Source organism: Chiloscyllium punctatum, chromosome 27, assembly GCF_047496795.1.
Source record: "Chiloscyllium punctatum isolate Juve2018m chromosome 27, sChiPun1.3, whole genome shotgun sequence".
In the NCBI taxonomy this organism is placed as follows: Eukaryota; Metazoa; Chordata; class Chondrichthyes; order Orectolobiformes; family Hemiscylliidae; genus Chiloscyllium; species Chiloscyllium punctatum.
Genome location: NC_092765.1, coordinates 26,219,494 through 26,233,287, shown reverse-complemented (window position 1 = coordinate 26,233,287; position 13,794 = coordinate 26,219,494). Strand labels below are relative to the sequence as shown.

The 13,794-nt window shown below is 41.3% G+C and overlaps 1 protein-coding gene across 5 annotated transcripts in view; it reads left to right on the top strand.

The window, feature by feature from the left end:
- The window catches only part of LOC140453569 (calcipressin-3-like), a 172,626-nt gene that overhangs the window by 57,722 nt on the left and 101,110 nt on the right, over positions 1 to 13,794 (top strand). The window contains exon 1 of one of the 5 annotated variants that reach the window (XM_072548369.1): positions 8,673 to 9,006. The exons of the other annotated variants lie outside the window; for them this stretch is intronic. Within the exon in view, the coding sequence (XP_072404470.1) occupies positions 8,920 to 9,006 (87 nt within the window). The 5' untranslated portion in view covers positions 8,673 to 8,919. Of the gene's footprint in view, positions 1 to 8,672; positions 9,007 to 13,794 lie in introns of those variants that run through there. 5 annotated transcript variants of the gene reach the window in all.

Below are 13,794 nucleotides of genomic sequence, written 5' to 3'. Positions count from 1 at the left end.
ATGGGCAAAATGCTGGTAAATGGGACCAGATTAATTTAGAATATTTGGTCAGCATGGACACGTTGGACCAAAGGGTTGTTTCCATGCTGTACGGCAGTATGACTCAATGTTCATTAGTTAATTATGCAAATTATTGTGAAATGCTTTCAATCTGGAAAACCAAAGGATTACCCTCATGAAATTTTGTTTTGACATCTTTGCCTGTCTTTTCCCTATCTTTGCTCCTTAGAGACTTCGGCCAGGATTTAGAGACAGAATAATTCTGCCTCCACACAGCTGACCCAGGAGAAAGTGCACCAGAAGGTGCAAATATTGTTTCCAATTGTCCAGATTCTCTGGATTCACGGTGGCCAGAACAAGTGCAGGAGTGGGCTAGGCAGATGGCCAACTTAATTTTCTGGGAGAAAGTGAGGACTGCAGATGCTGGAGATCAGAGCTGAAAAATGTGTTGCTGGAAAAGCGCAGCAGGTCAGGCAGCATCCATGGAGCAGGAGAATCGACGTTTCGGGCATAAGCCCTTCTTCAGGAATCTGTCCTGAAGATTCCTGAAGAAGGGCTTATGCCCGAAACGTCGATTCTCCTGCTCCATGGATGCTGCCTGACCTGCTGCGCTTTTCCAGCAACACATTTTTCAACTTAATTTTCTGGCACTATGTTGAAGTTTTCAAAAAAGGCAATAAAGCGTGAAACAGCTTTTCAGCACTCAATTCCACCCCTCCCTCCCCTCCCACCCCCCCCCCCCCCTCCTACCCCCCCCCCCCCCCTCCTTATTCCACACCCTCCTTGGCCATGTCCATGATTCTTTATAGCCCCATGTTAACCCCTGACCCCCATCCTCCATTTTCTGCTCTTATAACAGCCATGCCAATACGAAGAATATCCAACATGGGCAGATCTTGCGACGCGTGCTGACATGAAATAAAGTGTCTATTGTAGACTTTATCTTGACAAAAGAAAAACACTCATTCCTAGAAGCCCACTTACTGCATTTACATTCCTTTAACTATATAATCCCTTACAGCAACAAACCCCTCTTTCATGTCTATATTCCCTGTATAAAAACAAGTGTTGGAATTCATAGTCCGATTTTGAAGAATTTATAATCATTTGGAACTGTCAGCCAAACCACAAATAGATACCACCAGATTGTGATAATCAAAAATTACAAGTTTAGTCATGTGGCACTAATCTGGAAATAATAGTCCTCAGGAGTGAAAAGGGAGGTAAAGTTTTAAAGGCAAATATACATAGCTTGACAACTCTGTTTGACAGTTCCTGTTCAAGATTTTGACAGTTTTTATGTGCTTCACAGTTCCAGTGAGTTTATGCATGGCTTTACACAGTCATGTCTGTATTTGTCAATCCAAAGTTTGCTTGACTTCTCTCATAAGATACCTGAGCTTTCCCAAAGGTGGCCTGGCACTGTAGTCAAAGGGATAACTTATCCTTCCATCTGGGTACCTTGACTATTCAAATAAATCCACAAAACTCAGATCTGCTTTTACAAGGTCTAACTTGCGCAGGTCACATTTCATACAGACATATAAAGATGGATGCTGTGACCATAAAAGGACAGCTGCTCCTGAGAAAGGCATACATAATTCACCCCTACAAAAGTCTTCGCTTCAGGTGAGACGGCAGTGGTGTAGGGTTTCTGAGTCCGGGGCTCCGTACACTTTTCTTTGCATTTCTTTTTGTTTTTTTGTTCTCTCTTTATTTACCACTTGGTGAAGAGGTCAGTTGCGGTGACAACATTGAAGGCGGTGAGTAGGCCCAGCAATACAGACTTGATGCAGCGACATTGGGTTCCCAGTGACTTCTGCATTATCGAGGCGGTCCTAGCGCTGACTCATGGCTGCTGCAGCAGAGGCGACTTTGAGTTCCTGGCAGCATTTGCATCCAGCGTAGACTCAAGGTGGCAAGTCTCAGTACGAGAACTGGTGGCATCAGCAACTGCTGCACTGGCAAGGTGGGTCTGGAGCAAACTCATGGCAGTGGTGAGGTTGAGTTTGGGTCAGTTGAGTATTAGGCAGCACCGTTGGCATCTGCATTGGCGAGGTCCAGCAAGGACACGGTGGCCAGTCATCAGTGGAGCTGAAATAATGTTGAAGAGTAGTGACTTTTATTCCAGTGATGGCAGTAGAGTGAAGGGGACTTGTTGCCTGGCCACCAAACCCACTGAACAAGAAGAACTGTCAAGTAGGAAACTTTTTCTTTGTTTCTTCAGTTTTCTGTCTTTATATTCTATGTTTTCATCTATTTTTGTGCTTGAAGATATGCCAGAGAGTATGACACTACACAACACTTATATTTTTTGTAACAAGACATGTGAAAATAAATAAATAAATACAAGCAAAATTGGTGGATGTAATGTTCAAGGTCAGGACTTGCATTTATTGGCCTCTTCTGTCAAATTAGCAAAGATGAGGAGACTGTCCAGGCTTTAGGTTTAGTTCTAGATGAACTTCAGTGATCAAATGTTGAGCCTCCATGATAAATACTCATGCAGGTTTTCTGTTTCGAGAATGAAAATGGATAATTTACATTATTATATCAACTGGTAGTGGATGAGATCCTAGACACCATAACACAGGATCAAATTAATACTCCCCAGGAAAGACAGGAGTTATAACCAATGAAGGTTAGCCAGCACAGATCAGTGAAAGACACATTTGACAAAATTAGTAAGAGTTCTTTGAGGAGTGTATTAGTAATGGAAATGAAATTGATGTAATGTATGATGGATTTACAACAAGCAATTAATAAGTTGCTGCATAGTAGTCAGCATGGCAGCAGTGTTCTTGTCTTTAAGACAGAAGTTGAAGCGTACTCCAGAGATTTCAGCACACAATGTAGATTAATACTTCAGTGCAATACAAACAGCAGGAAAGACAATTCAGATAACCAATCTAGTTTTACATCCCCATTTAATTTCTTTATATTTAATGCACTTGCAAAAACCACAATAACCTTGACCATTTAATTTTCAGGAAGACCCCAAATCAGTCTTTTGGAAGTCCCCAGATTAGATTAAAGGGAGGAAGGGACTGAGAGAGGATTTGCAGCCACCGGTGGCAAGGTGGACTCATTAATGACCAACTGACACCAATTGTCCCTGACCCCATTGCAATTCATGATGATTCAGGAACTAAGTAGCAGCTGCCTGACTCTGATCCCTTAACAAGCAATCTGACATTAGGAAGCAAGGTGACATTGAAAGCTACCCTCTTGTCTTGTGATGAAGATTCCTAATATATGATTATTATTTGGGAACCTGGATTCCAAAGTGGAGAAATAATATATGTATATAGCTTTAAATTTGATTTGTATATGTATGTTATGTGAGTGTTAAGGGAAAGACATAGTTTCAGTCTCATTTTACTTGTTCTCTGTGAGTAATATTGGGAGGTCTGGAGTTTGCTGTGTGTATTTTTAATGAGGGTTCCAGCTGTGGAATAGAGCTTGAAGTGAACAGTTCAGTGTATTTGAAACAAGGGGAAAAGAAGAGAAAACATGGGCCGAGCAACAAGATGTTTTATGACACCGACAGACTGAAATTAATTCATTTAGAAAGACAGTGTGCACAGGTTCAATCAGAGCAAAAAGGTAGTTTAGCAGTGTCTAGAAGTTCAGGGGGAGGGAAGAATTGGCTTAGAAGAAAATTCCAGAAACAGAAAACTGAAAGAATTGGGCAGAATCATATAGGGGCCTAAATGCCATGGCCAAATTGGACAAATCTAGCGACGCCTATTATCAATGTTGGGAGCAACTTACTGCATCTTTTAACTAAGTTCTAGTTTGAAGCTAAGTATCTTGTTAGGCAGCAATCAACTCTCTACTAAGGGGGATTATTGCTTGTTCATGACCTTATTAACTGTACATATCACATCTTACTATGCAGTTGCCAATCTTGCCATTCACCAGAAACAAGCTTAGAATTCTTGACACGGAACTCAGAGTGAGTTCCTGGTGATTTAAGCTCACTGCTTTCTCTAAAGAACCAGCATGTTGGACAACGGTATCTCAGGACAGTGGCCATACAGATCCCAGGTTGACAAACATTGGCATCTGATGTGTGCCAGCTTGTAAGAACCCTCATGGCACGTCTCTGAACCATATAAGGTATGCTCCTGTATTTCAGTGCTGCACCTTGGGATGCAATATGAACTATCATTGGAATGTCACAGCACGGACACATTGTACTCCGGGACAAACACCAGCTCACGGACTGACCTGGACTGCTTCTCCAAGCTGTTTGCTTGTTCTTTTGATACTCACTTTGAGGCTATCGGATGGGTCATAGCATCCCTGTCTTGCCTTGTCTTTTTGCATCTTGCGCCTCAGCTATGAATAGCAAACTCACAGTGCTGCTATATTGCCTTGATATTTAATGCAAAAGCAAAGCCAGGATACTAATGGCTGTCACTAGTCCTCAGGCAAGTCAAGGGGGAGAGACATCGATCAGGGAGTCCTCGCACAGTAAATCAACAGCCAGTGCTGACACAAGTCTAGGGGCTTGAACACAGTTTCTCAACCTCTCGGGGCAGTTAGAGTCAGGTCTCTCTACACAAAAGGGTGAGGAGCTGAATGTCAAGCAAACCAATACTCACCTTGACTCTATCCACCCTATTGTGGGCTGTTAGTCTCCAGGAATGAAAGAGAGGCAAGTATGAAGGGAGGTGAAGGTAAGTACCACAGCTGTTACTTTTGGTGCAGGTGGAGAGCTGTCCCGATTGAGTGAGTAGGCAGGATCAGTGGTGTTGGGGATTGGGGTGGGTAACAGTGAGTGAGGAAGATGTTACAGGCAGTAGTGAGAGCAGTAGTGCATGAGCTTTAGTGGGAGTTGGGTAGCAGAAATAGAATGAGTGTGAGACAGTGGAGAGAAGCTGGTGGCACTGACTCTGGCAGAATGCAGAAGGTCATTGACCTTTTTCCTGCAGTGCCAGGCATTCCTCCAGGTGGCTTAGTCTGCATGGACTCAGGTGGCAACCTTGAACAAGGTTGGCATGATCTGACGCTGTGCCGTCTTCAGCCTGTCCTTGTGGTAGTGGACATTGTGCTTCTGTGCTGCTCCATCAGAACCCCCAGGTCCGTTCCCACAAGATGGGCTGTCAATTTTCCTTATCCTTGGATGCTGCCTGAACTGCTGTGCTCTTCCAGCACCACTAATCCAGAATTTTCCTTATCCTCCATGTCTGCGGCAAATATCATGAACTGTGCAGGGCAGCTCCTGACTAACCAAGCTTGTCTGAGTGCACGGTGGACTTTTAAAGATGGTACTGGATTAGTGGTGCTGGAAGAGCACAGCAGTTCAGGCAGCATCCAACGAGCAGCGAAATCGACGTTTCGGGCAAAAGCCCTTCATCAGGAATAAAGGCAGTGAGCCTGAAGCGTGGAGAGATAAGCTAGAGGAGGGTGGGGGTGGGGAGAGAGTAGCATAGAGTACAATGGGTGAGTGGGGGAGGAGATGAAGGTGATAGGTCAAGGAGGAGAGGGTGGAGTGGATAGGTGGAAAAGAAGATAGGCAGGTCGGACAAGTCCGGACAAGTCAAGGAGACATTTACTGAGCTGGAAGTTTGAAACTAGGATGAGGTGGGGGAAGGGGAAATGAGGAAGCTGTTGAAGTCCACATTGATGCCCTGGGGTTGAAGTGTTCCGAAGCAGAAGATGAGACGTTCTTCTTCCAGGCGTCTGGTGGTGAGGGAGCGGCGGTGAAGGAGGCCCAGGACCTCCATGTCCTCGGCAGAGTGGGAGGGGGAGTTGAAATGTTAGGCCACGGGGCGGTTTGGTTGATTGGTGCCCCATGGCCCAACATTTCAACTCCCCCTCCCACTCTGCCGAGGACATGGAGGTCCTGGGCCTCCTTCACCGCCGCTCCCTCACCACCAGACGCCTGGAGGAAGAACGCCTCATCTTCCGCCTCGGAACACTTCAACCCCAGGGCATCAATGTGGACTTCAACAGCTTCCTCATTTCCCCTTCCCCCACCTCATCCTAGTTTCAAACTTCCAGCTCAGTAAATGTCTCCTTGACTTGTCCGGACTTGTCCGACCTGCCTATCTTCTTTTCCACCTATCCACTCCACCCTCTCCTCCTTGACCTATCACCTTCATCTCCTCCCCCACTCACCCATTGTACTCTATGCTACTCTCTCCCCACCCCCACCCTCCTCTAGCTTATCTCTCCACGCTTCAGGCTCACTGCCTTTATTCCTGATGAAGGGCTTTTTCCCGAAACGTCGATTTCACTGCTCGTTGGATGCTGCCTGAACTGCTGTGCTCTTCCAGCACCACTAATCCAGTGTTCGAATATTACTGTCAGCTGGGATCATAAGATCTCTGACCTGCCCCTCCTTCTCCTGTGATCCCCATCCTGGCTTCACTCACCTTTATCATGGGGTTCTGCAATGATCCTAACCTCTGATCAGTGCATAGCCAGCTGCGTAAGCTACCCAGGGCTGTGGTGACATTGAGGAGTTACTGGTCTCTGGCTGACTGCTTTCAGCAGCCAGGCTACAGCTGCCAGATCCTGAATACCAAAGGAGACTTTATGGTCGCCACATAAGTGCATGGAAGAGCTCAATAGTGCCAGGTCTCCTACTGGCCTGATGAGATTCCCCGCTGGTTCTCCAACACACTGACACCATCCCCTTTGGGCCAGCCAAATCCATCCACTTTATATTTTATGTTAATCAATACAACTTCCCCAATTGCAGGAATAGCTAGCGATGCTAAATTACAGACTTCAACTGAGAAAAGCTGTTATGGCTCTGATATATTTAGGTTCTTGAAAACACTTGTAAGTTAATACCATTGGCTTCATCACTGCTGAAGATGTCATGTTAACCTAATCCACTGTTTGGGAAGATGATAGGTTTCCAGTCAACCACCTGTCCCTCTTCCCTTCAGTGGAGAGTTAGAACTGGGCACTAACCCACATCTACCTGTTTACTGAAAAGTGGGTCAGGTAAGATTACTCCTATTGTTTATGCATGAGCCACACCAGAAACCACAATGAACTGACTACTTCACATAATTAGGTTAAAGGGATGAGAGCTTTGTATATCAGGATAATGCAGGCATAGAACTGGGCTAAATGTAAGCAGGTTTTGCCTTTTCTCAAAGACTTGTCTTTGCAACAAATTGTTGGTTTTGTGTAATGAGTGTGAATTCACCGCAAGCATTCAAAAAAAGTGAGGACAAAGTTCCCAACTTGTGGCTGACAGACAATAATGTTTAAGCAGTAGGTGATATATACAGTGACATATCTGAGCTGTCTTAGAAGCTTCGTGATCACCTGTCATCAGAGAGGTGGTTTGTAGATTTTCTTCCATCTGGATTGGCTTCAGGATATTTATATGTATTGTCCTGCCAAGGAATTTAAGTGATGGGTGCAGTAGGTTGGGCTTCATGGTGTTCAAATGCATCATTTCATTATGGCTGTCTGCAATTTTTATATTTGTAAATTTTCTTGATCAGTTTATGTGTGACAGAGTGAAGCCTTTCTCTTTGAAATGAGTTATGCTATTGACTGTCTTGTGGTGACTTCTACTCATAGGTTTGATTAAATAAAGTAAACCAGATTTAAATCTGATGATTTCTGATGCATAACATGTAACGTGTTTTCCTAGTTGATGATGTTCAAAATGGTTTCTCTATAATGCAGAAATTAGATTGTTGGCAATTGAGTTTAGCAGGGTAATTTGTTCCTAGACTGGAGTTTAAACCATGTAATTCAAACACTGGCATTGTGTTGATCTGTTCACAGTACATTTTTTGATTGGCATATAAATTACTTTTGTAATTTCTTTTGTTATAGCCTATTTTCAAAACATTTTAAAAAAATCTTTGGCTGATTGTTCCAGTTTAGCAAACCTTCTGAAGTCATCAGCCTTATATTGTAATAGGTCAGCACCAAACTGCAGTGTCAGTTTAATCCTTGACTTTATTTCAGGTCCAGCTTTCAATTGAGTGTTAATGCAGAAATGACTGTTGTTTCCTGTGTCCCAAGAAGAAATATTTAAGCTCCTAATTATTGTAAATCTATTGTCTGCTCTTGTTACCATTCACTTATCTGGTTAAAGTTCAATATATCAGTTGGGAAGATCATAGCCTAAACCATTATCTTGATAAAGTATTCTATTGTGTTGCATTTGATGTGTCCATAAACTGAAATGTAATAACAAGGATTTTTTTTTTCTTCAACCCCCTGAGCTCACAACAAATACCAGATTATTGCATAAATAAGAGCAGACTCTGGTTTGTGTGGAGTACAGCCATACAGCATAAGAGAAGGGTTTGTCACACTGAACCTGAGAAAATTATCTAGTGAAAACCACAAACATTGGCAGCAGAAATTTCAAATCTCCTTAAAAGATTTTGTAGAGATACCACACGCAGATAATCCAAATTTAGTGGAAGCAGGCTTGTTTATTGTGCACTTTATTTATTGGAAAGCACTTACAAATGTGGAATATTTACTGTTCAATTTCTTTGAAATGTTCATTTAATGTAATGTTGATATTTTTGCTTGCTTTCAAAGTCTCTTTGGTGTATAAAACGAACAACGTGTACAAATTGTGAAAAAGGAGCTAATTAGCATGCCAGGTCAGTGCTGCAGTGATGTCACTGGCAGGACTAAATCCCTATGTACAGTTTTCAGTGCCTGCATTTATCTCCTGAAGGCAAATGGAGTGCAGTTCTGAGCTGGCTGTAAGCAGGATCATCGTTTGCTGATTTTCAAAAAGCCTGTCTTTTAATTTCTTTCTATTGTGTTTCATAACGTTATTGGTAATGCTCAGAGGCATCAGCAAAACTGTGTTCTGCTAGAGGTCCGAAGTGCTGGCTTTTCATATGCCACGGAGGGAGAGAGAAAAAGCGAGAGTGCAAAACTACAAAAATAGATTAAGCACATTGAAGAATGCCAGCACAGAAGATGGAGTGGGAACTGTTAGTGCTAGTTGCATGTGAGGTTAATGAGCAAATATTCACAAACCAAGAGGTCCAGGTATGGAATACATTCATTTAATTTTAAAAAATATTTTGGGTTTGGACCACTCCTGCTTTGGCATATTATGATGGCTGAATTGATCAAACTGCAATTTATGTTGGTGCAAAGAACATGATATGAACACTAATCATTTCTAAAGTCAAGCATGAATTCTAAATGTAGCTGTCTATCTATATAACAAATATATTTAAACTCTTCAGTAACTGTTGTGTTCCTAGTTTTTTTTTTGAAAAGTTAAATTTCAATTAATATATACCTAGGGAAATGTTGATAGCACAGAAAATATTGCTTAAATTTACTCCAACATGTATCTGGTACTTTATGCTGAGACTTATGACTTTTCAGTCTTTTAATAAAATAGTTATTTGATACCAACATTGGAAAAATATAGTCCACAATGTAATCCAGCTGTTTCAGTGTTCAGATAGGCATATGAGGCTTCCTTTTTCCACTACTCTTTCCCCTAAAAAGTGCATCTAATCTATGTGTGTGAATGAATATTTGTCTGTATTTTAGACACACAAACAAAACGAATTTCAAACCCTGTATGAAGAATTATTTGTTGGTGCATTGTATAATCGTTGTTTATTAAGTATTGTATTTGCGAATATCTTTGATTCTTCTTCCCCCTGGACAGCAGCACACAATGGAATGAAGATGTTGAGGGAATTGAATGAGGGAAATGGTGGTGAATGTTCCACCTTTTTAGTTGCAGTCAGTAACACTCTCCTCCTGACAATCTGCAAGGTGACCTTGATCAATATCTGCAGTTATTCGTGTTGTCCTAACCAAAATCCTGGGTGAACAGTACTGGGGAGAAGAAAGGGAGAATGCCTTTAAAATAAACATTATTTTGAGGCTATGTTTAGAAAATTTTACTGTGGGTGGATTAGGACAATGCCTTTCTTAACCTCTGAGATCTTGCTGTGTATTTATCTCTCAATTATTAGGTTGTGATTTCAGTGGCCCTGATGATTTTGTACAAATTGAAATTTTTAATCCAATGTAATTCCTTCTATGTGTTGTATTTTGACACATTTAACACTAAATTGGCTATTGCATGGAAAGAATTAATGTTTAGACAGGTGCAATGAGTGAGGTTAAATTCAAGTATATTATTAGAAAAAGGTATATCTCCTTATGTTTCTTTTCTTTTCATTATTTTTCATGGATATGAGTGTCACAGGTTCAGCCAGAATTGATTATCCTTTGCCATTTGCCTTGGAGAAGATGGTGAAGAGCTGCCTGCTTGAATGGGTGGAGTTCTTGGAATGTAGGGACACACACAATGGCATTAGGAAGGGTGTTACAGGATTTTGACTTGGTGACAGTGAGGAAACAACGATAAAGTTCCAAGTCAGGTTGGTATGTGACTTAGGAGGAGATCTTGCAGGTATTGGTGTTACCGTGTATCTGCTGCCCTTGCCCTTTTAGGCAGCAGAGGTCATAAGTTTGGAAGGTGCTGTCTCAGGAGCCTTGTTGAATTGCTGCATTGTATGTTGTTGCTGGTACACACTGCTGCCAGTATGTGTTCCGTGGTGAATGAAGTAAATGTTGAAGTTGGTGTTTGGGATGCAAGTCAACTAGGCTGCTTTGTCATGGATGATGTTAAATTTCTTGTATGTTATTGGCACTGAACTCCTCCATGCAAATGGAGAAGTTGCTGTTGCATGCTTGACATGTGCCTTTTGCTAGATAGATACCTATTGCTAGTGCTCTTTGAGCCACATTTGCTCAAATGCAGCCTTGATCTTGCTCACGCTCACCCTTTTGTCTATGTGTGGACCAAAACTATAATGAGGGGAGGAGTCAAATGGCCCTGGTGGAACCCAAACTAAGTGTAAGTGAGCAGGTTATTCCTTTGCAAGTGTCACTTGATTGCATTGTTGATGACACCTTCCAATATTTTGCTGATGATCAGTAGTAGACTGCTCGGATGTAATTGACAGGGTTAGATTTGTCCCACTTTTTGTGTAATTGACATACATGGGCAGATTTTCATGTGGTTGTGTCAATATCCAATATATTATGTGATATCTAGAAATCTGTGACGTTGCCATCAGATTGGTGTACAAATTCTTCAAAAGACAGAAACTAGCATTTCTCTCTTTAATTTGTGCTAGTCGTGTTTAGATTCTCGTATCAGCATTTGAGCTGCTGAATGGCTTGCTTTCCTGCAAGGTTACAATGGATGCATGATGACTTGTGCCTCTCAAGTTAAAATAGACCATAGGTGGATTAAATTGGCTCAACCTGGTACTGTAGAAATTAATACTGATGAAATTGGAAGTGTACAATTTCAAAGCAATCATGTTATGCAGGTTAAAATCATTATAAAATATTGTTTAGGTAGTTTTAGACAGTTAGAATAAAAGAAGCACGGTCTAATTGGTGGGATGTGATGAGGCTTGTTCCACAAGGTTCTGTACTAAGGACTCAGCTTTTCTCTAGACACAGCAGTATTTTAGGTGAAGTTGGATGGTCAGGTTTGTAGCTGACACTGAGTCCCATTGTTCCTGAATTGGATGCAAAGAGTCAGGAAAATTCTTGATTCCACAAACCCAAATTTGGAGAATGTGTCTTGGATGTTCTAATTTTGGTTCTGGCAACGGGGGAGAGTTGGACGTGTTGTGGGATCAAGGGTGACTCCCCGTGACCTTGAAATAGTGTAACATTGCAGATGCAGCTCAGAGATGCTACTCATTGCCAGGCCTGAAAAGGCCACCCTCAATGGTCCATGATTTCATCTCAGCTGTGTAAGGAAAAATAGCAAGAAATAAAGAACTACACTTCAGCACCCACTCCCACTTTGCCAACACGTACCAATTCCTGCACCCCAACCACCATCCCTGGCCCCTCATACACTCCATTCCTAACCATGCCACTGTACCTATCCACATGGCTCTTGAGATAGCCTGTGCCACTCTAGTGATAATGCATGCCAACTCATGTCCTACCCGTCATCCTAAATCCTTACAATTTCAATGCCAATGCTCACAGTATCCATCATATGCAGTTCCTAAGTGTTTATTGATTAAAATTCATCATAAAAATGGCAATAACAAAAAAAATTAGATTTTAAATCCTTCAGTTATTCAATCCCTTGTAAAAACAAGCATTTGTACTAACAGCCCTATTGCAAAGGGTTTAAAACTAGTCTGTCAGTTAAACTATAAATTAACAGGTACCCCGCTGTAATAATGATAGGTTGTAATCTTCCCTGTTGCTGGCCTTCTCCCATCCTAGGACTCCTTTCTTAATACTGCTGTGAGTGTACCTACCTCTAAGGGTCTCAGTAATTCAAGAAAGATGCTCACTGCCACCTAAACAAGTGCAAAGACTGATGGTCAATAAATGCTTATCTAACCAATGACAATCCCATCTCAAGGCTGTTTTTTTTAAAATTAGTAATGCAGTACAAATACTGTGTTGATACCCCTTAGACTTACATCAACAGATGCAATTAAATAGCACAAACTGATTTTTAAAAATGCTGTTTCTTTTTATTTAAAATCCACAAGGTTTGACAGCTTGATAGTTCCAATAAACTTATCCATTTTTACATACATTCATCCCTACTTCTAACATTCCAAAAAGCACTTTATTTTCTTGTATCTATCCAAAAGGGCACCCTCCCTCTCCAAAGAGATGTGATATGACCTTACCCTGTAAAGCCTATAACCCACAAGTCATGTTTTGGACATACCATACATAAATATGGATCTGACTAAAGTCAATTGTTGTATTGCATATGTAGCTGGTTCTGGGAAGATTTGACTTTTTCTTGTAAAGTGTGTAGTCCACAAGTCATGTTTTGAACATCTCATAATTAAATTTACATCTGACTGAAGTCAACTGCATAGCTGCGTGTGCGTGGGTTTAGGTGTAGAACTATTGAAATTGTGATTCCAGCACAGTCTGGTTAAGCTGGAGACCCTTTCTTTTATTGTGGAAACCTACTTTGGAAACACAAATGAGAAAATAAATTCAAAACAGAACATAGAGAGATCAATGTGTAAAACTGTGGCGAATGGAGTTCAATGTGGGGCCTTATGAAATTATCCACTTTGAGTTCAAGAAAAACAAATCTGAATGAGCAGGGAAACTCACTTGTGTAAATGGTAACACCATTGCAGAATACTGCTCACTACTGCAGTAGTGTTTACCCAGTAAATCCAGCAGCTACATAAACAAATTTCTCTAAGTCTGCTTTGAATGGCAAGGAACTAGGAATTGTAGCGGTGCAGAGATTTGGATATCTCTTTAAATAAATCGCTAAAAGTGAGAAGTTGAGTTTTAAAACTAATGAAATGTTGACGTTCATCTCAATAAGGTTAGAATACAGAGAGGAAGATGTTATACTTCACTTGACATCATCTATAATATTGTGTTCAGCTTTGCACAACATAACCTCTAAGGATATGTTAACTCAGAATAGATGCAGTACAGATACAATGGAATTTGTGCAGATATATGAGAATAATAGTGTGATCTCAACTGTTAGGCTGACTGGCATAATTGTGGCTTGTTTTTCCGATAAGGAGAGAAGATTGTAGAGACATTAATTGTTGAATGTATAATAATAAAAGAGGTTTGTTAGGGTGGTGTATTGAACCTATCCAGAACAAGAAACAATAATCTTAAAATCAGAGTTAGACCTTGCAGTGGCGTACTCACAAAGAACTTTTTCGCCAAAGGGTAGTAGAAATCGGAAGTATGCTTTTATCTCAAAGATTGTGGATATTATTTAAATTGAAGCTGTTGGGACCGAGATTGATTGATTGA